We start from the raw sequence: 26,671 nt of genomic DNA on the forward strand, positions 1-26,671 counted from the left end.
AGAGTGGAAAAACGTGGACAGATGAATCCAAATTCGAAATTTTTGTATCCAAGCGTAGAGTTATGTGAGACCGGAAGCTGAAGAAAAAGTCGTTTCACATTGTTCAGCCCTACAGTCAAGCACGGTGGTGGTTCCATCATGATTTGGGGTTGCATCTGTTTTTCTGGAGTGGGTGACATCATCAGAATTCAAGGAATTTTAAGAAAACAAGGCTATAAAAACATTCTTGAGCATATTGTAGTATCCTCCGGACTTTGACTTTGTGGAAAAAAAATTATATTACAACAAGGCAATGAATGACTCGAAGCACAATTCTAAGCTATGCAGGGACTTTCTAGAAAGTAAATAATAGGACGAGGTATTGCAAATTATGGTGTGGCCTCACCAATTGCGTGACTTAAACCCGTGGAGTCTGCCCATCTTCACAAAATTTATGGAGACCCTTGCAGATCGCTTGGAATAATTTTAGTCAAGACACTATTATAAAATTAATTGCCAGAATGCCACGTCTCTGTAAGACAGTGAACCAGTGATGAAATCTCGCGGAGGATATTTTGATGAAAAATCACTTTAGTTGTTAATATTAATCATTTCAATATTTTTTACTGTAAATTTTTCAATGCTTAAACTTAAAATACTTTGTAGTGTGTGTGTGTGTGTGTGTTTTATATTAAACCTTACAGTCATAGCTAATTTCAGAAAAAAACGAAAACTGTTGTCATATATTGCGATTCCAAACTATTAGGTGGGAGTGTATATACAGACCGCGACACCACGTTCAAGAGTCTTACTAACAATACGCGCGGATGCTCTAAAGCTAACAACACTGCATTAAAACTATATTTAATCTACGAATTTCTCAAAACCATACAAGTTGTATGAAAAAAATGATAAAATAATTGTCGGATTTCTATTTTTTAGATTTTAATAAAATTTGGAATTGCTCGGCAAATAAGTCTAGTTGTTACTTGCGGGCGGACGGACATGGCGAAGATAACAGGATGATATGCATATAGTCTATATATAGACTACTGCCCCATTTTTCTACCTTGTTATTCTATTCAACGTGATATATGACAGTGCATTCAAGCAGTTAATGTTTTTCTTTCTTTTTTCTTTTTGAAGGAATGGTTAGTGTCAATTAACGCGTATCAATTATGTATACAATACAATGCTGAGGGAGGTGGTTGGCAGGAAATAGCATGGTCTGTGCAACTAGTCAACTACTTACACTTGCCCAGATTAATTTATTCAAAATACAGAGCGAGCCATGTGACAACACTTTTGAGTATTTTTCATGAAAAAAGCAATAACTGGTTTACATATCATTGATTTAAACAATCAAAACGATTAATGAACTACATAATTAAATATAATTGGATCACGCATAAGAACTGCTGCTAACGCTACAAGTAATGGTGAAAAGATACAATCTCCATACGAGCAAAAATTATAAAACCAAATTCACATATTCCTAAAGGCAAAATGAAGAAATATTAAATAAAATAATAGGGTTGATAAGCAAGGGTGGATGGGGAACACAGCAGCACGATATCTTGCGAAAAGTATGGCGTAATTGCTTCCTGGAAAGACGTAAGGGAATGCCTTTCCACTGCACAAATGTACGAATACAGGCATTCCCTAAAAAAAAAAAAAAATAAAAATAATAATAATAAATAAATAATAACACACAAGAAATTTTAGGGGAACCACAGTGACTGTCATATTACATTTTTTTTTTTTTTACTGTTATAACATGTGTACATAATTAATTATTTAATTCTGGTGTGAGCCCTGGCTTCTAACCGTGATGGGACATTTGCAACATTCTCCATACCCTGTATTATATTAATCTAGTTGCAATAAAGATCTCTCTCTCTGTTGCTTCTTCAAAAAGGTATCGGCTCTGAGGAAATTCCCATACCATCGCATTTTGTCATGCCCTACCAAACGACCATGGTTCTCCCCAATGCACCAGAAAAGACGCCATAAATATGGTTAACTCCATAACCAGGAAACAGCTCAAGAAACTGGAAAGACGAAATGTAAATTTACATATCCATGGAAGCCTAACGGAAACGCAAATGCAATATAAAATCACTAACTAAAATTACTAAGTAAAACAAATAAAAAAAAAAAACAATATTTAAACAACCAAACATAAATTAAACTTAGAAAACGAGAAATGAAACAACCTAAATATTTTTAGGAGCGTTAGTATAATACGCTTACTGTATTCACCAAGTCCATCCGCATTTAACAACTGAACTCCTCGTGGACGAATTTTATATTTGGACCTTATTTGTAGAACCATTTCAAATTTCATTAAAATTGGAGCAATAGAAAGCCGGAAATTATTATTATAATTTTTCTTTCGTTCTCATAACTGGACTCCCAGTGGATGGATTTTCCTGAAATTTTATATGTAGGCTTTTTTTTTTTTTTTTTTTTTTTTAAAGAGAGATTTGTCAAAGCCTTCTCAAATTTCATTAAAATCAGGCCAAATAGAAATCAGGCAATTTATTTTATATTTTTCATACATATCTCATAGGATATATCCATATACCGTATATTATGTTTTTTGCCATGTACCGGCAATGTGGCGGATGCGCAGAAACGAAATTTTTTGGGTTCACACGTAAAAGTCGTTGCGTCGTTTGCATGCGGGTGGTAGTTAGCACCTCTTCAGCATGTTTGCAGCAATTCATATCATGTTTAGAGTTACACATTTTATTTATATATAATTTTTTTTTTTTTGAAAATTCCTTGTGACTCGATACATAAAAGCATGCCAAAATTTTAGTTTGTAGTCAATTTAATCTTTAATTATTTATTATTTAATATTTTAGTTAAATTTAGAAAACTTCTCAGCAGCGAATATTTGTTTTCCGAATGGCTGGAGATCCAATTTTATCAGTCAGTGAACACCTTTTTTTTTTTTTTTTTTTTTTAATGAAACCCCAAAACGAGAAGTATTAGAACCTCTAGTAGTATCGTATATGTTAAATAGAGACGCTACAGGCCACTCTGTGGGTCTGCAGCGATCTCTCTATCCATTTGTCGGAGAAATTTTTTTTTCATAATGTGTTGGAGCACCAGTGTACATAAACTGTGGAGTTTTCTCCCTGTAGGCGTTGTAAGACAGTTCTCTGAAGTTATAGAGTGCTCAAAAAAAAAAAAAAAAAAAAAAAAAACGTTTGTCGTGAAGGACTACTTGTAACGACCGAACGAATGTATTTTCCTGTATAATTGGATACTGCGTCCTATATTTCTGCAACAGTTTGACCTATATTTAATCAATGCTGGAAGCATCAACTCGTCGAAGCACATTTTTTTCCCATAGTTGTGATAGACTGTCCTAGTGCGTAAGCGTTCTAGAAGAGTATACTTCCAGTACTCTCAAATCTGTTTTTTTTTTTTTTTTTGGCCATTCATTGCAGATAAAGAGTTAGACTACCGAATTTGTAAAAATGCTTCGCTGTTACAATTCTGTTTTCTGTACCTGTTATGTCACATCTTGCTAAAAAAAATTTGAAAAGTTCCTACAACAAAAAAAAAAAAAGGAAGAAAAAAAAACAAAAACAGTTAGGTCTTTGTAGTGTTGCCAGGCGAAATCCTAAAAAAAAACAGTTATTCAAAATCTGCAACTTATAAATAAATCGAATTGCGCAGCGCCTTTTTTTTTTTTTTTTTTGCTTAAAGAGAGAAAACATCTTTCATATCCGAACAACAATTAAAAAGTATATTAAAGAAAGAAAGAAAAAAAAAAAAAAAGGGTTACTTCGTACAAATTAACCGTAGAAACTGTTATATTCATGTAACTAACAAAAGTATAAAGTATTAAAATATAAATATTGAAATGTTAATTAGAAATACATAAATAATTTATTTTTTAAAGATTTATTCAATATCATGTAAAATAAAAGTAGTCCGTGACATTTTCCTGGAAATCGGAGGTTGTGTCCACTCAGTTGTTACTCTCACAATATACTTCAAAAAAAAAAAAAAAAAAAAAAGAATGCCCTCATGGGTAGCACAACTTAGAGACCACCTTTATGCTCACTGGGCACGTATCCGTCAAAGCTCGTCTTAGTCAATTTGCCGCAGTGGATGATCACACATGCATCTGTGGTGAAACGGAGAATTGGAATCACCTTATACAGTACTCGACTGCGTGGTTTATTTAGATCTGAGACAATAACAACTCCTTCAAAGCAATTTGCTTGCTCTCCGGCCTGTATACTCTTTGATTGAAACTAGAGAAATCTTCAATGCCTTCATACCCTTCTGTAATGACCTTTTCAAGAGGAGGAGACACCTTCTGATTACTGCTGCTGCTCCTGCTGTCCCACTGGAACCTGACTAGGTTTATCTTTTGAGAAACCTCCCGGACTGTTCCCACTTCTCTTCGATCTTGGGACCATCTTCATGCAAATGTAGGATTGTCTTACATTCCTGCTGACACATATTGCAGAGCAAGATTCTTCCACCAAGGTTCTCCTCTGGTGGCCTGTTTACCTCTAGGGGTAGGAGTAATTTTAATTTAATTTAATTTTATTTATTATTATTATTTACATATATATATATATATATATATTTTACCCCCCACCTGGCATGGGATCTTCTGGTTCAGGCCCCTTCTGCTGCCTGCTCCTTTCTTTTTGCCATTTCTTACTTTGACTTTTGCTGTCCTCTCTCCCCTTTCTTAAAGGGTGCTTTCCCACTAGTAGTTTCCTGCCCTCCTGCTCGCATTGGGACTTCCCTCCTCGAGGTCTCAGCTTTGCCTTCCCCTTTCCTTCCCTCTTCCTTTTACCTCATTTAATTTCTTGAGTCCTCACTTCTTGGTTTGCGAGGGTTTGGACTCCAACAGGCGTCCCTCTACTGACCTGGTCCAGCTCCTCGTACCGTGGTCGGATGCTGAAATGCCTCTTCCTGGTGACGGGGCCTTCCAGTAACTGGGAGGCCAGATGAACAATACGAGAAAACTCTATCCACTATACCTCTTCTTCTTCTTCTTCTTCTTCTTCTTCCAGTCACATAGCTCCCTGAGGAGCTGTTGTGGCCACCAACAAATTCCTCCAACTGCATCGATCGTATGTTATACCAGCAGCATCGCAAAGTGTCATGCCCAAAAGTTCACTGATCCCATCCTTCCACCTAGTTGCAGGTCTTCCTCTGCATCTCTTCCCCTCGGTTTTTCCTTCCATTATATTCTTCAACAGAAAGTTTTCCCTTCTTACGATATGACCAAAAAACTTGAGTTTCTTTTGTTGATGCGATGAAGAAGAATTTTAGGCCTGCCAATTTTATTCAATACCCACTCATTTGTTCTTCGATCCAAGTAAGAAATACACAGTATTCTCCTGTAACACCACATTTCAAATGCCTCAATTTTCTTCCTGTCAACTCTTTTCAGATTCCATCCTTCACATTCATAAGTGGCAACTGGAAAAATTAACGAATCAATGATTTTCAGCTTCGTCTTTAGGGGCAGATCATGATCTCTCCATAATTTTATCAGATCAGCGACCAACGTTTTAGCAATTGCCTGTCGTCTCTTTACATCGTTTGAGCGGTCACTATTTTTATTTATTCTTGACCCTAAGTAATCAAATTCATCAACTTCTTCGATATCTTATCCATTAACCTTCACTTTACTGGAATCGAGATTATCACCAATCACCATAATTTTAGTTTTACACACATTCAGAAACAATCCTTTTTTCTTACTTGCTCAGAGTTTCTTTAAGATGCTCCTTAGAATTACAAATTAGCACAGTATCGTCTGCATAACGAAGGTTGTTTATCTTCAGTCCTCCAATTTTGATGCCAGTCTCTAAATCTTCCAAAGCTTCACGCATATCTTCGGCATAAAGCTTAAAAAGGTGAGGTGACAAAATACAGCCCTGCCTGACACCGTTACCTATTGTGAAAAAGTCCGTGTTTTCCGTGTTCGTTCTCACAGTAACTTAATCAGTTGAATTATGTGGATTGGGAAAACTGGAATAGTCATCGTTTCCCATAGTTTCTCATGTTGAACAGAATCAAATGCTTTTGCATAATCTATAAAACACAATACGACTGGAACATTGAATTCTTTGCATTTTTCAATAATCAGTCGTAGGCTTAAGATCTGATCTTTGGTCCCCTTCTGAAACCTATATAGTTGATAGAGTTATATAGTTGATAGCTGTTAATAACCAGGCTGCTGACGAGGCCACTAGGAGACGGTCGTGTTCAAAGCCGCTAAGTGGATTTTTCTTATTTATTGATTTGAAATTATTGTTTTTCTAAAACTTTTGATTTAAATTTAGTAGTATAACATTATTTTGTGATTTTCTGATTAATTTGGTGTATTTATTCTTTACTCGGCCTTGTAATTGCATAAAAGTATCGGTAAGGGTATCCACGTGTTTGCAACTCCGCTGAACGTCTTTAGCCATATTTAGCCGCTTGATTGAATATTTTTTACATCGAATTATTTCTGTAAGTAGCTTATAGACCTAGTAAGGATCGTTAGTTTATTCTGAATTGAGACAGCGAGATTTGAAAGTTAATTAATACTTAAGTGTCCGTAGATTCACCGTTCGTAACTTTCCCGCCTTTGTGATACGATAGTTATATACCGTACTAGATAGCTTTAGTTGAACTTCGTTAGCAGTTAAATTGTACTTTTAAATAAATACATATAACGACTTAGATTACAAACGTAACACAATTAATTATATTTAACATAATTAATAACATAACATAATTAATTATAATTAATTAATAAATTAATAGAATCATGACTCAGACCAGAGCAGCAAAGCAAAAGGCTCAAGCTAATGGAAGTGCTGTGGCTCAGAGCAGAACTGAGGGGGCCAGTTGTCCTCTGACTCACAGCCTTATAAAATGCACTGTTTGCTTGATGTTTGCAGAGCAATCGGGTACTGGACATGATACTGCCATGGGGGGTGTCTTTGTGTGTGCGCGATGCAAGGAGTGTATCGATATCAGGCAACAGCTCAGCGTTCTTGTGGGCCTATATGAGAACTTGAAGGACAGGGTGGATGCCCTCGAAGAAACTAAATTGAGGGGCCCATCAGGCTCTTAGCTACCCACATGAACGCCAGAGCTTGCACTTGGGCATCACGTGACACAGAGGCAACCCCCAAGGCAGAATGCGCTGGTCCCGAAGGAACTAGTAGTTGTTGGTGACTCTATTGTCAGGGAAACGGGGAACATGCTTTGTAAAAAGGATAGGTGGAACAGGACCAGGGTATGTCTTCCAGGGGCAAAGGCTGATGACGTTGTAGAGCGAATATCATCTTTTAAGGGCACAAAAGGTGATATAGTTGTACACGTTGGCACTAATGATATTAAGAGTAGGAGACCGGCAGAATTACTTAACAAGTACAGGTCACTGTTGAACAAAAGCCGAGAATTAGGGTTGAATTTGAAAGTGTCTGCAATTCTGCCCAGACACGATAGGAGGGAGTATATGATGAGAGCCTTGTCGATCAATTCGGCCCTGGAAAGATTATGCAAGGCTCAAGCGGTAGAATTTTTTTCAGCCTGGACTGTACTTGTTGATACTTCAGAGACTGCTGGGAGCCATTGCGGTACAAGTAAACACATGGGTTGTGTTAGGGTAGCTAAGAATAGAAACAGGTGCAGGTATACTTGCGTGTACACCAATGCTAGGAGTTTAGTAAATAAATTTGATGAATTTGAGGTATTGCTCAAAACATCAAAGGCAGATATTGTTGAGATATCAGAGACGTGGTGTCACACAGATATAAAGGATGCAGAACTGGAATTTGGGGAGTACAATGTCTACAGAAAGGATAGGAAGGGGGGGTTATGCTATTAGTTAAGAAACACATAAAAACCAAGGAAGTCAAGCCAGTCGACTTCGCTGGACAGTGCAGTGTTGAGTCAGTTTGGTGTGATATAAGCATTGGGAGATCACAATTGAGAGTAGGAGTGTGCTATAGGCCTAATGACTCTGATGAGTATAATAAGAAACTGTACAGGGAAATAGAGTGGGCCAGTAAATCAGAGAGTCTTATAATGGGAGATTTTAATTTCCCAGATATTGACTGGAATTTGGGGGATGGTCACTCACACACTAGCAGGGCTTTTGTGGATTTATTGGATGATTGTTTTCTACATCAGCATGTTCGGGAGGCAACTAGAGGGAGTAATACTCTTGATTTAATTATCAGCAGTGATTCTTCATGCATTAAGAATCTGCAGATAAATGAACCACTAGGTGGCAGTGATCACAGTGTCCTGAAGTGGGATTAACTCAAAGAGGTAACTACCATTAGGGGTAAAGGGAAGGGTTATTGCTTCCGTAAAGGTGACTACGATGGACTGAGACAGTATTTAAATTCTATACAGTGGGACCAACTGATGATGTTACCAACAGCAAATTCAAAATGGGAAGCATTCAAAGAACTTATCTTGGAAGCTACTAGGCTTTACATACCAACTAAGAAATATTGTTCAAGGTTTAGGCCAAAATGGATGTCAGATGAGTTAATGAGGCATATGGCAGAGAAGAAAAATGCATGGGATACTTACAAATTAACACACGACACAGAAGCCTATGATAGATACAAGTTGATATGCAACCAAGTTACAAAGGAGGTTAGGCAGGCGAAGGCAGATTACGAGAAATCCTTGGCAAGGGATGCAAAGAAAAACAGCAAAGAGTTCTTTACTTATGTAAACTCTAGAAGGAAGGGGATGAATCAGATTGGTCCACTTGATATTGATGGGTCAACTGTTGATGATCCTGCTCAGGTAGCTAACAAACTAAATGAATATTTTGCATCGACATTCACACATGAGGAGTTATTCAGCGAGGGGAATGCCAGAGGTGTATTCAACTCTAGCAGTAAGTTACAGAATCTTGAAATAACTGGGTGTAAAGTGGAGGAGAAATTGTTGAAGATAAACACAAGAAAGGCACCCGGGGTGGATGGGATCTATCCAGTTATATTAAAGGAGGCAGCAAAGGAAGTAAGCAAACCCTTAGCCATAATTATGAGAGCTTCCTTGGACTCAGGGGAGGTACCCATAGACTGGAAATGTGCAAATGTGACCCCAATTCACAAAGGAGGATCAAAGGTTGACACAAGTAATTATAGACCTGTGAGCTTAACTTCTGTTCCAGGAAAATTAATGGAGGCACTGGTTAAAGAAGCACTGCAGGATCATTTAGACAAGACTTCAGTTATAGCTCGGACACAGCATGGTTTTGTTAAGGGGAAGTCTTGCCTGACCAATTTGATTGCATACTATGATGCAGTCACAAAAGAACTGGATGCAGGGAATAGCTTTGATATTATATACTTGGATCTTAGGAAGGCATTTGATACTGTTGCACATGGAAGACTGCTTCACAAATTGGAGCAGTGTGACATTGGAGGCAAATTGCTGCTATGGATAAAGAGGTGGTTGAGGGGGAGAAGACAGAGAGTGGTAATCAATGGACACTGTTCATCGTGGACTAATGTTAGTAGTGGAGTCCCTCAGGGCTCAGTGTTGGGTCCATTATTGTTTTCTGTATTTATAAAGATATTGATGATGGTATATCAAGCTTAATGTCCAAGTTTGCAGACGATACAAAGGTTGGCAGGGTTGTCAAGGACACTACTGACACTATGCTGCTGCAACAGGATCTGGAAAGGTTGAGCAGATGGGCTGAGAGGTGGCAAACGAAGTTTAACATTGACAAATGTAAAGTACTATACATGGGAAACAGCAATCCCAGAGCAACGTATCAACTCTGTAGTACTACACTGACAGTGGTAGAGAATGAAAGGGACTTGGGGGTGGTTGTGCAGGCAGATATGAAGTTCTCTGAGCAGTGTAGACGGGCTGCAAGAGTAGCTCATGGAGTAGCTCATATTGTCAATGATATACAGGAATTTTTCCAGCAGGGATAAGGAGGTGATTATTCCCTTGTATAAGGCAATGGTCAGGCCACACCTAGAGTACTGTATACAGGTCTATAGGCCTCATTTCAAGAAGGATGTAGAGCTGCTGGAACGAGTACAGAGAAGGGGAACAAGATTAGTGAATGGAACAAAGGGGTGCTCTTACGAAGAAAGGCTTAAGTTTTGCAAATTACAGTGTCCGGAGACTAGGCACCAGCGAGGTGATCTGATAGAGGTGTATAAAGCCTTGAATGGTTTGAGCATGCTCAATGCTGATGGTGATGGGATTCTTCCTCTAGCTCAGAATAATCACCTGAGAGGGCATAAATTCAAATTGAGGAAAGACAGATGTAGGATAGACGTGCGGAAATTTAGCTTTAGCCAGCGGGTGGTTGGTTGGTGGAACAGACTTCCATCCCTTGTTGTGGAGGTTGATAGCTTAAATAAGTTTAAGGCTCAGCTGGACAGGTATTTTGAACGAACAGAGGGGTGAAGTGGAAGTGGGTTTTTTTTTTTTTTTTTTTGCTGATGGTGCATAAGCTTGCTTTCTTGCATCGAATGCCTCTACTAATGCTAATGCTAATGCTAACCTGCTTGTTCTTCTGGCATTTTTCTTCTTCAGGTTTTCTTGAGACTCTGTTCAATATGATTTTAAGAAGAATCTTGCTAGCGTGAGAAATTAGGCTAATAGTCCTGTAATTTGAGCAAATTTTCAGATCTCCTTTTTTTGCTAAGGGGATGAAAATTGATTTCTTCCAATCTGATGGCCACCGTCCCGTTTCCCAAATTTTTACAATCATTTTATGAAAAAACTCGGCACCCTTCACACCTGTAGGTTTAATCAATTCCGCTGGGATTTCATCAATTTCACTATACTTTTATTGGCTTTTTTCACATCAAGTCGAGTTTAGTTAGTCTGGCGAGGGTTGAACTTTTTTTTTTTTTTCCAGAAAATCGGATTTTTTTATCCAGCTAGACCGGCAAGTCCACCATAGGATACACGCAGTTTACAGACAATAAGTAACGCCTCATGAGCTCAAAAATAAAAAATAAATAAAAATTGACCAGCACTGCCTCTAAGACAGCTTTTCGTGGCGTGGGTTTACGATGTACGTTGTCTAGGGCGCATGGGCGCCATATTAGATTTTTCTTTATATCTCTAGAATGTCTTATGAAATTACCGATTAGGCTGTATTATTCTTCATGTAGGCACTTTTTTTGCGTCACCAAAGTAAGAAATTAGATTAAAAAATGTTGGAGTTTTTATTGGTACAAACAAAAATATGCAGTTTTTTATGTAAATGACACTGATAAATATACCTCTGTAGGGGAAATATTAGCGTACATGGTTGTTGTGATAGTAGGGTTTTAGGCGCATCAGCAACTAAAGGCCATATTGCGCCCTATATATTGTCTGTAAAATACGCGTGTTGATTGGTCGATTTTCTGTTCGCCCGACGACAAAACCCGAGTTTTCGGGAGAAAAAACGATGTTACCCTTGCTTGAGACTGGCTAACTCAGCCACGTTTTGAAAAAAAAAAAAAAGGCCAATAACATTCCTCATGTAATCGATGAGATTTTAACTCGGGTCTTTTACACCCGGTGTGGGGAGAACTGCAATTCTACCAACTGTGCTACCACGAGGGCTGCATACACGAATATAGGGTATATAAGCAGAAATATCAATGAATATGTAATAATTAATTATATCTAATGCAGAGCTTTCCAATCCCTTGGTAACCAGCTGGTTTGAGACAGTTGTACCTTTATTGATAGAAAAAATGATGGAAGAAAGCAAATACAGAATTAGCCAACTAAAAAAAATCTTATGACATTCTTTTTAGCAATTTGTGCAATCTTTAAATTTATTCATTATTTCCACAACAAAATAAAGCAAATATCCGCACATCTATCTTGCAACCATATGAATTTATATTTCCTTTAGTATCTCAACCGAGAAACAATAAAGATGTCATCTTTATTCTTTAGTTTAATTAATCCTTTTTAAGCTGTGCACACTTCAATTAAGTCACCACGCAGATGCCTTGTTCCCAGAGACTTCAATTCGCACAACCTCTGTCTTTCTTGTTCCCGCCCCCCACCCCAAAAAAAAAAAAAAAAAATTTCGTTGCTCCTCTCTGCACCCTTTTCAACAGATCTACGTCCTATATAAAATGAGGTTTCAAATTTGCATGCGGTGTTCTAGAAGTGACCTAACCACTGTGTTTTGTACCAAGGGTGCACAAAATACGTTTTCAGTTTGGTCCGCCGCTTTTCCCGTTTTTTTTTTTTTTTTGTTTTTTAATTTGGCGAAACTGATTTTGTAATCTTAAGATTTTGTTTTTTTAATTTATTAAAGAAGGCGGCCCCAGTCAGCTTTCCTGGCAACCTCACTATCTATTGCAATACTGTACAGATAGTTTTTACATTAAAATAAGCTATCACTAGTTGGTTATCATTCCTGGCACATGAAGACGGCCAGGGATCATCTGCCAGCATACGGACGATATCAAATACATCATCATTTGTGTGCCACCGTACTAATTACATCATACACAGTATCGATATAATACCTCCAATTTGGAGTGTATGTCAGTTCATTAGTTCATATATCAATGAAACAGCTATTTCGCACTGACGATGGTCATGAGTCTAATGGTCTTGATTAGAGGATAAGTCTCTCTCACTGGGAAATGTTTAACTGCTTCACCTCACCACAGAAAGTCGACTTTGCATACAGTACATAAAATCACAATCAGGGTAAGTCAAGAATTTTGTAACCACAACGGCATATGCAGCTGACGTACCCATCACCTCAGCAATGGTGAAGCTGTAATGAAGAATAGCACTGCTCAGGAAATGGAACGCAATCCATATACAAGTCCATGCAGTAATGGAATGAACAGAGGACGTAGCATCCTTTCATTAACTACTAAGGAATATACAGTTCAGTTGCAGACCAGTCCGAACTTCAAGAAATAAAGCAACGATTCGCTATTCAACACTCGCCATCACAAGCGGTAGGCTTCTGTGGTGGTCTTAAGATTAACAGATCAATGCACAACATTGAAATGGTAAAACATGCAAGATGAGAAAGTAGTCATCTTCGAGGATTAATGTCAACTTTGGCCCACCAAGGACTTTAGTGAGGATAATCATTTCTTTATCCCTGCGTGCAAAGTTACAGTATCACAGGTGGGAAAAATTGTCGATAGGAATCGCCTGGTTGATCGTGATGCATAAAAATAAAAATATAATATAATTTTCAGGATAACTAATGCCAGAAATCGTATTAATTTATTGCATGATTTAGTTTTTAAGTTTACTTGAAATTTATATCTACCTTTCTAATGCACGTTATTGTTTCTAATTCACGTTAAAAATGATAATAATTCTACAACCAGCGTATTTTATTTAAAATAGAGATAATTTTTACCAAGGGATCGACTTATCACAATTTTTTATGCAAAAAATTGTGATAAGTCGATCTCAAGGTCTTCTTTATTTTTAAAATAGCTCATATAATGGGAAAGTTTGGTGAATTGACAGAAAATCGGTGAATTGACAGAATCCCATGAGCTGTACTAGCAGCCGTCATGCGTTACTCAGAGAACTTGCATCATCATCAGCCATTTTCAATCCACTGCAGGATGAAGGCCTCTCCAGCAACTTTCCAGTTCCTTCTGTTTTGTGCGATGGCCATCCATTTACTACCCACGAACTCATAAATTTCATCTGTCCATCTCCATTGTTGTCTTCCAGGTTTTCTATTAGCTCTTCTTGGGTACCATTCTGTTATGAGAACTTGGATATCTGACTATAATTATCCATGTTTTCATTAGCTGCTTCCATGAGTTCGAAATGTCACGAAAGGGAGGACGTGTTTGAAAGATGTTCTCCATTCCGTGTGTATTTGGAGTGGCAAACACTTCCCATATTTTCTATATATAATGTCCTGTATTTTTGATAATTTTCAAATTTTGATTCTAAATGGGTCAATATAGTATTAATTTAGATAAGTGCAGTAAAATATCTGCCTGTTTGATTTTTTTAAATTTATTTAATTAAATGATACATATATATATTTTATTTTGAACATTTATTTGGCCTAATGTGCGTTATGACCCGTATTTCTTATATCTTTCTGTATTTTTTCCCTCAGTACCTTTAGATACTGCGTTCTGTTTTTTGCAACATTTTGTCCTATTTTTAATCATTGCGCTAATAGAAGTACTGGGTATGTTATTCTGAGATTACTGCTATTCAAATACAATCGATGTTAAACCTAAATTGGCATATTTCAGACCCATCCAACGGGTTTATCTAGATTTTGTTGAAGTAGCATATCCTGATTTAATGTCATTAACCTCTCTGTCCTCCTTTGTACCATCAGAAACTTAGATATTCAACTTGATACACCTGCATAAATAGTATTTATAAATTTTCAAAACAGTAAAGGGTCCAACTGAACTCGGTTGGACTTCATTCATAATGTCCATGAAGAGCAGTGGTCATGTTAAACTATTCTTATCTTCTACCAGTTAACTGTTCCTTTAGGAGTAACTTGCCCATTAAGCCATATTATTCCAAATTGTACAACAATCGTTCATGAACTGTGTCAAAAGAAATTTTTGACTTTTTCTTGCCCAAGTGCAAGGTATCAGCTGCCATTCACGATGTGAAAATCAATACAATAAACCTTCAATTTAACGGACTTCAGAAATAATGGACAGCATTCACTAAATTAGACTTTTCTTCCGTATTGGAACATAACATTCAGTCAGATAGTATTTAACTCGCGGCTAATGAAGTACTTTCATTTATCAGTGCAATACCGGATAATCAGATAAAAAAACTTGAAATACTGTAAATTTTATACAAAAGTGATATATACAATATACCCTTCACAACAGCAATGCTAGGGGTTTTTTGTTTGCTTTTATGATCATTGAGGTAATTTGTTCAAACGTTTTACCAAGTCTTGTTTACAGTTCCTGATATTATGAAGAAATTGTAAGTAAAACCAAATTCATGTATCCTGCGCCTCTTTTCACATCATAGAGAGTGCAGGGGTGTCAGGATTTTCTTCATCATCTTTATCAGCCTGCCGATTGCCAAACGTCAGTGGGGATCATCGGCAGCTCCAGCGAGGGTACCCGAGAACTGTTCAGACTGAATAAGCTTCAGTCACAGTTTCACTGCTATTGAACGACACTAAAATTTCAAGCACTTCAACTTCATACAGCTGGTAATTTCAGTAAAGTATTAAGTATTTATTCGTGCAATGAATATTACAATAATGTTTTACTGTGACAAAAAAAAAAAAAAAAAAAAAAGACATGATTTTTAATGACGGTCGACCTGCATAACTTTCTCTTTCGTCGAAAACACTGTCTGTTCTCTCAGATTGATCTGCCAACGTCCACACTGTTTGGGTTGTTGTCAATCACGCTGAAGTGTTGTCGGTATCTTTTTTGAGCAGAGATAATTGAATTCCCACTTCTGTAGTATACCTTAACAATAAACACGTTATGCTGAACGCTGTGCGCTGCCATTTCCTTCAAGTAGCTGAAGAGTGTTCAATATTTCCAAACAAATCTTGGAAACCTTTCTCTATAGAGTAATAATGTTGTTGGTACGAAAAATTTAAAGCTTGCGAAACTGCAGAGAGAAGAAATAAAATGATAAAAAATAGCTTGTGTTTCCCACTTATCTTTAAACTTGTCCAAATCGTCCTAAAAGAGCCCTGCTGCGCCGGCACTACCACTCTTCCAATCTTGCATGATCTGCAAATTCTGACATTGCGCCCTGCCAGCGTTACTGTGGTTTCAAGTTATTGAATAATTCTCATGTGTTCGCCCTCCGCACTCCCAGTTTATACAGACCATGAAGCATCTTAGATAGAGCGTTTGGGAGCGGAGATGGGGGAAACCCTTGGTGCCGTTTGACATTAAATACACACAGAGCATTTGGGAGCTGCTTGCATAAGATACTATACAAAAAAAAAAAAAAGTAGTAATTTCCTTTGTCTGCGCGAGTAGCACAGTGGTATCGTCACCGTCCTCCCCACACCGGGTGAAAAAGGCCCGGGTTCGAATCCCGTCGATGACGCGAGGAACTGTTATGGGCTTTTTCACTCGGTGGCCGAGTTAATTGGTCTCAGGCGTAGATATATAGCAAGATTTTACCCTAGAAACTGGGATTTTTTTCGTCCAGCAAAACAGGCAAATCGACCAGAGAACACACGCAATTTACAGACACAGTTACAAATACTGTAGATAGTTGAACGTTACTTTCCAAGTGATCCTAATATATTAGGATCACTTGGAAACGTGTTGGTTTTTTTTTGCTGATTCTCTTTCCTGAAACTGAAAAATCTGCTCTAACCATTAATTAACAAGCGCCTCCCTTGTCATCATCTACCTTAGCACTTCATGATCACTCCCCACTGTAGGTTTCTCTACTGTCAATCTTATGGTACTATCTGGATCACATTAATGATCGGGTTCCTCTGGGGACTTAGGAGGATTGTAAATTAAAATGAATATCATTAAGATTATAACCGAGACGATGTATGTATGTGAAATGATATAGAATATTTTTGGGAGGTTTAAATCATTTTTCAGTTAAATTTGTTCCATTAGTTTGGCTATTCGTTGATGCATTGAGATAAAGGAGGTAAAAATGTTCGGGGGAAATGTATTATGAAGGTTTTGGATATGCCGTACACTCTGTAAGACTGTTTTATAGCTGTACCCTCCGAATGTAAGGAATTATTTTGTTCTCGCCACAGAGATTGTCATAACCTCGAACGATAGATTGGCTACATCATATTAGATTCGATTCAACACAACCACATTAAGCAATGGTTGTGTTGCACTAGGTGATAAAAGTTATCCATTCCTAGTATTGCCAAGTTTCAATCCCGGTGATTCCAACGTGGACTGTGGACGCCATACATCTAATCCTTTTTGTTGGTTTTTTTTCATAATGTGGCTTAGTCGACCACAGGCGACGGCTGCATAGTTTTCTCTCCCGGAAACTTGAGTTTTTCGTCCAGGTAAAGGCAAATCTGTCATAAAACATATAGACATAATATATACGTTGTCTAAGTCGCATGCGTTTAAAACCCTACAACATTAACAACTACATTTAACCCTGGTTACGTTAGTTACTTCCCATATACTACGTGTATTTTCGAACTTTACACTGTGACGATATACGAGTAAAGTGTGTTTAGGGTCAGACGGCACCAGGGGTTTCCCCTCTCTCCGCGTAGTATACATTGTAGCTGTATCAGTTGACTGGAAATGCCAGAGATTTAAGTGCATGGGCTCTGTATATATGTGTAATGTCATGTACTCTTGTTCTTCTGGTCCTTTAGCCGCCAAACCCCTGCTGAGGCCCGACGTTGCCCCACTTTCGCCCCGTGGAGGCAGACCAGATACCCAGTAGTATATAATTCATTCTGGCAGGTCCTGCCACCTAATTTCCTGGGATTTCAGTGGCTGGGACCTATAAAAAAAAAAAAAAAAAAATCGTGTTGCGCTAGGAGAGGGAGAGGTGGGCAAAATTGATTTTAGTTTGTTAAATTTTTGATTTCGTAGGGTTGGTTACAGATAGAGTAGGGGGGAGATATTGAAGATTGGGGAGAATGGACAGAAGTATGGAGCCGATAGGGGAGACAACTCCAGTTTACAGTAGGGCATGCCCATGCCCCACCAGAGGGAAAAGAGGGGTGGCGGGAGGGGGAGGAGACAGCAAAACCATCTCCCCCCCTTCCTCCCAAAACCGTCCGATTGCAAGGGGCTGGCCCAGATTGCCAGTAGGGCGTGTGTACAAAGAGGCTGCAGTCCAGGTGCCGAGGCAACAGTTCAGTGCCCATAGAAGTATAGAAAGGCCTATAGAAAATTCCTTTTCTATAGAAAAGGCATGCAGCAGAAACTGAACGTCTATGTCATAGAGAGAGAGAGAGAGAGAGAGAGAGAGAGAGAGAGAGAGAGAGAGAAAGAAAATAGACTTTGTAAGAGACTGGGCATTAATTAACCTGACTTCCCTCTTTTGAATGGAGTCAAGCAGCTTGAGAAAAGTTTTAGGAGCACGACCCTAGATGTAGGACCAATATTCCACGATAGGCAGATTTGAGATTTGTACAGAATGAGTAGTTGTTTAGAAGAAAAGTATCGCAGAGAGCGAAAAAGAAAACCTACTTTTTTAGATCCAGAGGAAGCAATATTTGTGATGTGTTTATTCCAAGCGCCATTAAGAAGTCAGGGAAATCCCTAATAGAGATCTGTGTTCTAGGCTAGAAATCTGAGTGCCATCGAAGACGAGAAAAGGAGCAGTAGAGTACTCTTTTTTTTTCCCCAGAAATGAGACAGGACTGAGGTTTAGACGGCTTAAAGTTAACTAATTTTTCTTGACGAAGTATGATTTCCAATGAAGAATTACCCTTGAAATCAGCATTTAAGGACTTGGTGGAGGATATTTGAAAGGCTAAAGCTATTGGTGCAGGACAGTGTTTCGCAAATTGTAAGGTGGAATGTTGTGTGTTATCATCAGCAAAACTATGTATGGGATTTGTCAGTAGGTCTGTAATATACAAGAGGAAAAGAGGAAGAAAGAACTGACTTCCCTAATGTTGGTGTACCTTGTGGAACACCAACATTAGTAGAGAAGTTAGAAGACACGGAGTCGTATATCATCACTCGCAAAGAGCAGTAATAAAAAAAAAAAACTGAAGACCCAATTGCAACATATAGGATCTTAAAAATGTCAAGAGCATCTGCTTGAGTTTCATCAAACTTTTCCATCGAATTTGTCCAGAGGTCGATAACAAAAGTCAGTATATCACCAGTAGATCGGCAGTGACGCAATCCATATTGGTGATCATTGATCAGGTGGGTTTAAATGGGCCCTGACTTTAGTTACACTATTGATTAAATTTTCTCGCTTTTTTTTTCGGTCTACCCTGAGGAACTAACCTCTGTTTATTAGAAAGGTTGTGAACCTTTTTTCCTTTGAGTGACGTTGTTCATTAAAATAATAAAAATCTTATCACATGTCACTTTTATATGAACATAGAAATAAGCAATTGAAATAAGCACCGGCCTACTGCAGAAACTTTCCCGCTACTGTAGGAAAGTTTTCCTGCGTCTGATGGCATGCATGCCTAGGGTTGTCTATGCCATATTTCTGATATTGTTTCTATGGCGAAAAGCGATCAGAACAATCGACTTAACGAAAGAACTTCTGAAAAAGGGCCCATTCGTAATTTGAAGTTTGTCAAATGTTATAAAATGTGTTATCCGAGTTAGAATAAAATTTAAAAAATTCTTGAATTTTTAAAGAAATCAGAAATAATTTTGTGGGGTATTATGGGGCACTCTAGTCGTTGAAGAAATCTCCTAACAGGTTTAATATAAATTTTAAAGGAAAAAGGAAACTGAGGAACAATAGCTTGGACCCGAATGAGAGATAAAAGGACAACAAGGAGATCTCCTTACTGTATTTTGACCCTCCCCACCACCCTTGTTGGGATTTGGGGATGTTTTCAGTCCAGGGTACAGATTCATTTCACTGCAGAAACCACATTTCTCAGAACCAACCTGGTACGACTTCTAATAATGATTTTACTAGTTAAAATGAACTTCCACAACATTTTGTTACCCTTATTATAACCGTTATCGTCACTGTGCACAATGGCTCTGTTTTTTCCTTGTTCCCAGACCTAGTTCCGTCACTGATGGAGAACCTGTGAAAACATCCTGGATGTAATGTCAAATTTAGCTTATCAGTAGTTACTACATTTTTCGCTTATAGATTTATTGCCTTACCGAAATAGTTACTACCTAGATGTTTTTAGTTATATGGTGAAGAACTTATAAGATTTCGAAGTGTGATAATTTTTGAAAATTCTCTAAATATAAGTTAAAATTAAACACCTCACCACGTAAATTTGATAACCGGGGAGGAGAAAAAAATGCCGTGATAAAAAAAAAAAAAAAAAAAAAAACCTAACTTCTTCAAATTGTTATTGTTTCCTTTTCAGACTTAACAACCTTGTGAAGGATAAGGGATATGTCCGCCTATGCCCTTGTTTGAAAATCGGAGAAGTGAATGAACCATTAATGTGGAGTATTTTTGAAATTATCTTTGCTTTACTTTGCAGATTGTTACCAAACAACGTTGAGGGGAAAGCGGATATAAAAAAAAAAAAAAGGTAAACTGCAGCTATTATCAACCCACTGCAGGATGGAAGCCTCCTCAGCAATTAATGTTGAGGGAAATTTACCATAATCTGCCACGCTGGTCCAGTGCGGGTTGGAGTAAGTGTGTAGGAATAGGGAATATGTGTCCTTGTTTAAAAATTGGAAAAGTGAATGAATCTTAACGTCTAACATTTTTGAAATTATCATTATTTCCCTTTTCGGTAACCAAAAGGGATATTTGCTTGCTTCTCCAGGATTTCATTAATTTTGTACACTTTAGTACAAAACATGTGTGTGTGAGAGAAAGAGAGAGAGAGAGAGAGAGAGAGGGAGATTTAGTTTTGATATCAATTATCAAATCTAAAGCTTTAAACAGTCGCGTGGAACTGTATTCATTAAACTTTCAGTTTACATTAATTGCAGAATTCATTTTTATTTCTCGTAGCCTTTTTAATACTTTTGTTTGCCTTTCGGTGCTTTTCTCCCCTTCATGCTTTCTGTTATTTCGTACAGTTCATGCATGGCAATGTACTGTATGTAATTAAATAGTATCTTCTTATATGTAATTTGTAAAGATTTATTTCCTGTTTCTGCTTTTTTTTCTTTCTTTTTTTTTAGAACCAATAAACAAAGAATTTTGTTCAGTGCTTAATTTTAACTTCAATTTATAGTAAATATGTAGTTCCAACAAGAAAATGTGATATTATTCTACGCTTCTTGGAAATATTAACTCATGTATTTATTATTAAAAATAAATATATTTATTTTTTTAATGATGGTTTGTTTACCCGTTTTTGTCACCTGTCCGTTTTATGTGATACTCTCTTTTTATTAAGGTGACATATTTAAGATTGCTATTGCTTTATCTTGATACATTTGGCTCTTTTTTTATTTTTTTAATATTACATTATTCAACTTTACATAGAGCATATACGTAATTTCTTCTTTTTTTCTGTCGTATTTTATTCATACTGGAATTGATGACTATCGTTTTAAATTTCCAAAAATACATGCTGTCTTAATACATTATAGTGTTTTATTATTAAATAAGCTAATATAATATGGACAGGATTGTGTAATAATGAATATTTATTGTTTATTTTTTTATCATAACATGCACAAAGAAGACAGATAGATTTATATACATACTAACAAATTCTTCCTTTCCACATTTGAATTCACATCGTTTAAATTTATATATTTAATTTTGAAGTCTGTGTTCTGATTTAGAGATATTTTATATAAATATCACCGAACTTCTTCATTGGTGTTATTTTTCTTAGCATTTGTGCTGTGTACGTGACCAATTGAAAACAATACTGTTCCTTGGCAAGCTGGTTTTCGCGATGCTCAATCATGTTTATTTTCGTACTTTTTTTGGTGGCCATTTTCGATTGCACTGTACAATCTCTGGCAAAGTCAAAAGTAATAGAAAACATTAATTTTTTTTTATTCATTTTTTCTTTAGTACACAAACTGTTATCTTCCACATGTGGCGTTAGCACAGTTTACTAGTTTGCAGCGTTCGTTTGGCTTGTAACGTGTGCACTTTGTACTGTCGCGAAGTGATCGCGGCACTTGACGTATAACGGACGAACTCATCTGTTATTTCTCGTCTGCTGTAGGCACCTGTCTGCTAAGCACAAGTTTGTCACTCAGACTTCCTCCCCTGCTAGTGTATATGCCTCTGTCGCCCGAGTTTCTTGTGTGCTACCAGTTCTCTTGCTCTGTGGCAAATGCATGGCTCTGTGCATTTGCTATAGAGCAAATACATGGCGCTATGGCAGAGTGGCAGGTAAGAGAACTAAAAGATTGTTTTGGCCAATAAGAACGGCGACGCCACCCGCGAGAGGTACGTCAACATGGCGGACGTGGGAACAAGAGACGCTACGGGAACGGCAGTAGTTTCTAAAGTAAGTTCACTTTTGATGTTGTGCACTTTTAATGGGGCTTCAGGTTAAGCTATATTTGCACAATATTTGTGTGGACGCCTCTTCGCTTTCCGTTTCCGGCGTAAGGCATTTGTTACGCTTACCCGAGCCTATGACCGCCGTGTGTGTGTGTGCGTGCGTGCGTATGCGTGTGTATGTGTGTGTGTATATTGTATATATGTGTATGTGTGTGTGTGTGTGTGCTTGGTGATAGGCAGTAGACAATGGTGCAATACTCTGCCTGATATTACAGTGACTCTCGTTAGGCCTAATAGGAGGACGTTTATTAGGGCACTGTGAGGAACTGTACTAGTTTTGTACGAAGCTCAAGAATATGTTGTGCTGAAAGTGTACTCATCCATTATCTACCATCGTAACACAGTCTAACACTTCCATAGCAGCATTTCTTTTGTGCCTGGATTATTGCTATGTGAACTTTTATTCCCCCAAAACTTTATTTTACTTTGTCATTGGAAATAGCGATATATAAATAGCCGAATATTGATGACAGATAACACTGGAAAATAAAAGAAAAAATAGTGTACATGCACTCGATTTTCATCCAGATGGAAAAAAAAAAAAGCTAGCTATTCCTGTCACATTTATTTACCATGACCAGTTGTTATTTGTTTTGTATGTTTAGGACTTTACGAGTGACGTATTCTTATTTATAACTCGTTATGATGGAAGTGGACCATCCTAGAAATTTTCCTTTTGTTTTACCAAGGTCACAAAGTCATATATGCATTACTTCTCCAGGGTATAATGAAACTGTTGTAAGATAATTTTATAAATGTATGTATAAGTACTAGCTGGTTGGAGCACTGTTTGCTTTATGTATAAATTACCAGCAAGTGTAATAAACAAGACCATGTAATGTTTCTAAACCCTATTGTGTAGTCTTGATATTAAAACTATGATGCATCTAATTTTTAAAGTTCTGAAAATTGAATTCCACCCACCCCCATAATTTCAGGATGTTAATTTGCTTTCTCCCATTATCTTTAAATTAATGAAAACCGTAATTTTTCAAGCATTCTCTATTTGCACGTGGTTGGTGAAATTTGGAATTGCATATACGACTGATTCATAAATGTATGATTTGGGGGAAAAAAATCGCCTCTGGTGTCTCTTTTTATTCATAAAATGTGTAGTATGTGATGTACGTAGCTGTAATACAAAAAAAGAAGTTTATTAATTTTTCCTTTTTTATGATGGAAGTGTTTAATTCAAGTCTATAAATTACATATGCCCAGATAACCATTACATATGCCCAGATAAGCACAAACAAAATTTCCGTCGACGAATTAATTATTTTTGTTTATTTTTCACGGCCATTTTACATCTAGAATTATGGCTAAGTTAAATTATAAACAGAAAAATAATTTATCTGTATTTTTATTCGTGTTTGAATCAGTCCTTTTTTAGGCCTAGTTGTCAATGCTGACAGACGTTTTAGGCTTACCGAATATTCGAAGGGGGGCATGGAGTCAGATCAGACATATTTTATCAATTTTACCTTATATATATCACAGTTTTTATAAATATTGTGTTATATTATTTTATATTTATGAGGTTGGGAGATTCACGCTACAGATGACTTGCCATCGGTGTGTAGAGCTATCCGATGAGTTGCCGACAGGTGTTCGCAGCTGGCTTTCACTGAAAACTTTTTGGAAAAAGCTTTTGGTTGCTACAGTTTGTTAATCGTAAATGTACCTTGGTATAGAAACTTATTGACTGCACTTTGCAGTTAGATTTAAATACAGGAGTTGGAAAAAAAAAAAGTCGTTACTATTCTTTTGGACGTTGGGTGGGGGGGGGGGGTTATAAAACCTTTTGACGTTTTCTGCTGTTTACAGATTCGACATCACTCACGAATTTCATAGTAACATTGCTTGGATAATGGAAAGTAAAATTAGTGGTTACTACTAAAGATTTAAATTGTTGAATTCCATATCGTGGCTAAATTTGGACCGTCGGTTCAACAGTGCAGTCCAATAGATTTGATTCCATCATTAGTTTAAGTAATGGAACTATTTGTAGTTTCTGTTTCTTTAGAATATTTGAAAACAATGGCGGGTTGCTATGAGAGAGACCACTATATGCTCTGCGTGGCTTACAATTATTGAGGAAATGGAAAATTGCCTGATTGTCTTCTGTCTCGATTAAGCCTATTTCATCCTAGTGTCAGTGAACACGAGTTATAAAAACGTTTGACGTTTCCTGCTATTTATAGGTTCTGCATTACTCACGAATTTGATAGTGGATATTGATTGGAAAGTAAAATTAGTGATTACTACTAACGATTTTAATTGTTGGATTCCATATCGTGGCTAAATTTGGACCGTCGGTGCAAAAGTGCAGTCCAATAGACTTGATTCCATCATTAGTTTAAGTAATGGAACTTTTTGTAGTTTCTATTTCTTTAGAATATTTGAAAACAGTGGCAGGTTGCTATGAGAGAGAGATCACTATATGCCGTGGCTTACAATTATTGAGGAAATTGCCTGATAGTCTTGTGGCTAGGTTAAGCCTATTTCTGAATACGGTGCAGTTTCTTGTATTCTGTTTATTTTGTGAACTCCTCTGACCGTTTGGTCGTCCCGGAGTATAAACAGAAAATTTATTTATTTCACACGAGTTATAAAAACTTTTGATGTTTCCTGCTGTTTTATAGGTTTGGCATTACTAACGAATTTGATAGTGGATATTGGAAAGTAAAATTAGTGGTTACTACTAACGATTTTAATTGTTGAATTCCATATCGTGGCTAAATTTGGATCGTCGGTGCAAAAGTGCAGTCAAATAGATTGATTCCATCATTAGTTTAAGTAATTAAAATTCTGTTTCTTTAGAATATTTGAAAACAGTGGCAGGTTGCTATGAGAGAGACCACTATATGCCCTCCGTGGCTTACAATTATTGAGGAAATGAGAAATTGCCTGATAGTTTTTGGCTCGGTTAAGCGTATTTCATCTTAGTGTCAGTGAACACGAGTTATAAAAACTTTTGACCTTTCCTGCTGTTTACAGGTTCGGCATTACTCACGAATTTGATATTGGATATTGGAAAGTAAAATTAGTGGTTACTACTAACGATTTAAATTGTTGAATTCCATATCGTGGTTAAATTTGGACCGTCGGTGCAAAAGTGCAGTCCAATAGACTTAATTCCATCATAAGTAATGGAACTTTTTGTAGTTTCTATTTTTTTAGGATATTTGAAAATAGTGGCAGGTTGCTATGAGAGAGATCACTATATGCCGTGGCTTACAATTATTGAGGAAATGAGAAATTACCGGATAGTCTTGTGGCTAGGTTAAGCCTATTTCTGAATACGGTGCTGTTTCTTGTATTCTGTATATCTTGTGAACTTGTGTGTTTGGTCGTCCCGGAGTACAAACAGAAATTTTATTTATTTATTTATTTCACCCATTTATTTCACACAAGTTATAAAAACTTTTGATGTTTTCTGCTGTTTATAGGTTTGGCATTACTAACGAATTTGATAGTGGATATTGGAAAGTAAAATTAGTGGTTACTACTACCGATTTTAATTGTTGAATTCCATATCGTGGCTAAATTTGGACCGTCGGTGTAAAACCACAGTCCAATAGACTTGATTCCATCATTAGTTTAAGTAATGGAACTTTTTGTGGTTTCTATTTCTTTAGGATATTTGAAAACAGTGGCAGGTTGCTATGAGAGAGACCACTATATGCCCTCCGTGGCTTACAATTATTGAGGAAATGGGAAATTACATGATAGGCTTGTGGTTCGGTTAAGCCTATTTCACACTAGAGTCAGTGAACACGAGTTATAAAAACTTTTGACGTTTCCTGCTGTTTATAGGTTCGGCATTACTCACGAATTTGATAGTAACATTGCTTGGATATTGGAAAGTAAAATTAGTGGGTACTACTAATAATTTAAATTGTTGAATTCCATATATTGGCTAAATTTGAATAATAGATTTGATTCCATCATTAGTTTAAATAATAGAGCTTTTTGTAGTTTCTGTTTCTTTAGAATATTTGAGAACAGTGGCAGGTTGCTATGAGATAGACCGCCCTGTGCCCTCCGAGTCTTATAAATTATTGAGGAAATGGGAAATTGCCTGATTGGCTGGGTTAAGCCTATTTACACTGTGTCAGTGAACGCGAGTTGCACTAAATACTCGCTAACAGTTTGCTATTGTAGTGTAATATAACATCGAAAACAATGAAGTTATAGATGAAACGAATAAAATCGTGTTTGAATTTGAATTATTACAATTACAGTGGTCGGCAAAAAAAATTTCGCTGTTAAAATTTAGGGTGATTCTTGTAGATTTGACGTTGCTGAATTCAAATATGGCAACCAAATTGCTGTTACATCCACCAATTTTAAGGGAGAAGGATTAAAGTCTGGTTGGCAGATTGCTTACAATTTATTGAGGATATGGGAAATTGCTTGATTGGCTCGGTTAAGCCTATTTACACTGGTATCAGTGAACACGAGTTGCACTAAATACACGTTAAATTTTTTTTTTTTTTTCTCTGTTCTGGAATAGTATAACATCGAAAGCAATGAAGTTGTAGATGAAATGAGTAAA

The 26,671-nt window shown here is 37.0% G+C and overlaps 1 protein-coding gene across 2 annotated transcripts in view; it reads left to right on the forward strand.

The window, feature by feature from the left end:
- Positions 1 to 26,671, forward strand: part of LOC150089008 (lysine-specific demethylase 2A-like) — a 413,108-nt gene that overhangs the window by 104,172 nt on the left and 282,265 nt on the right. The window contains exon 1 of one of the 2 annotated variants that reach the window (XM_090369765.1): positions 21,699 to 22,057. The exons of the other annotated variant lie outside the window; for it this stretch is intronic. Coding sequence (XP_090225891.1) covers positions 22,007 to 22,057 — 51 coding nt within the window. The 5' untranslated portion in view covers positions 21,699 to 22,006. Of the gene's footprint in view, positions 1 to 21,698; positions 22,058 to 26,671 lie in introns of those variants that run through there. 2 annotated transcript variants of the gene reach the window in all.

This window comes from Mastigoproctus giganteus, chromosome 3, assembly GCF_048544385.1.
Source record: "Mastigoproctus giganteus isolate SK-2022 chromosome 3, ASM4854438v1, whole genome shotgun sequence".
Taxonomy (NCBI): Eukaryota; Metazoa; Arthropoda; class Arachnida; order Uropygi; family Thelyphonidae; genus Mastigoproctus; species Mastigoproctus giganteus.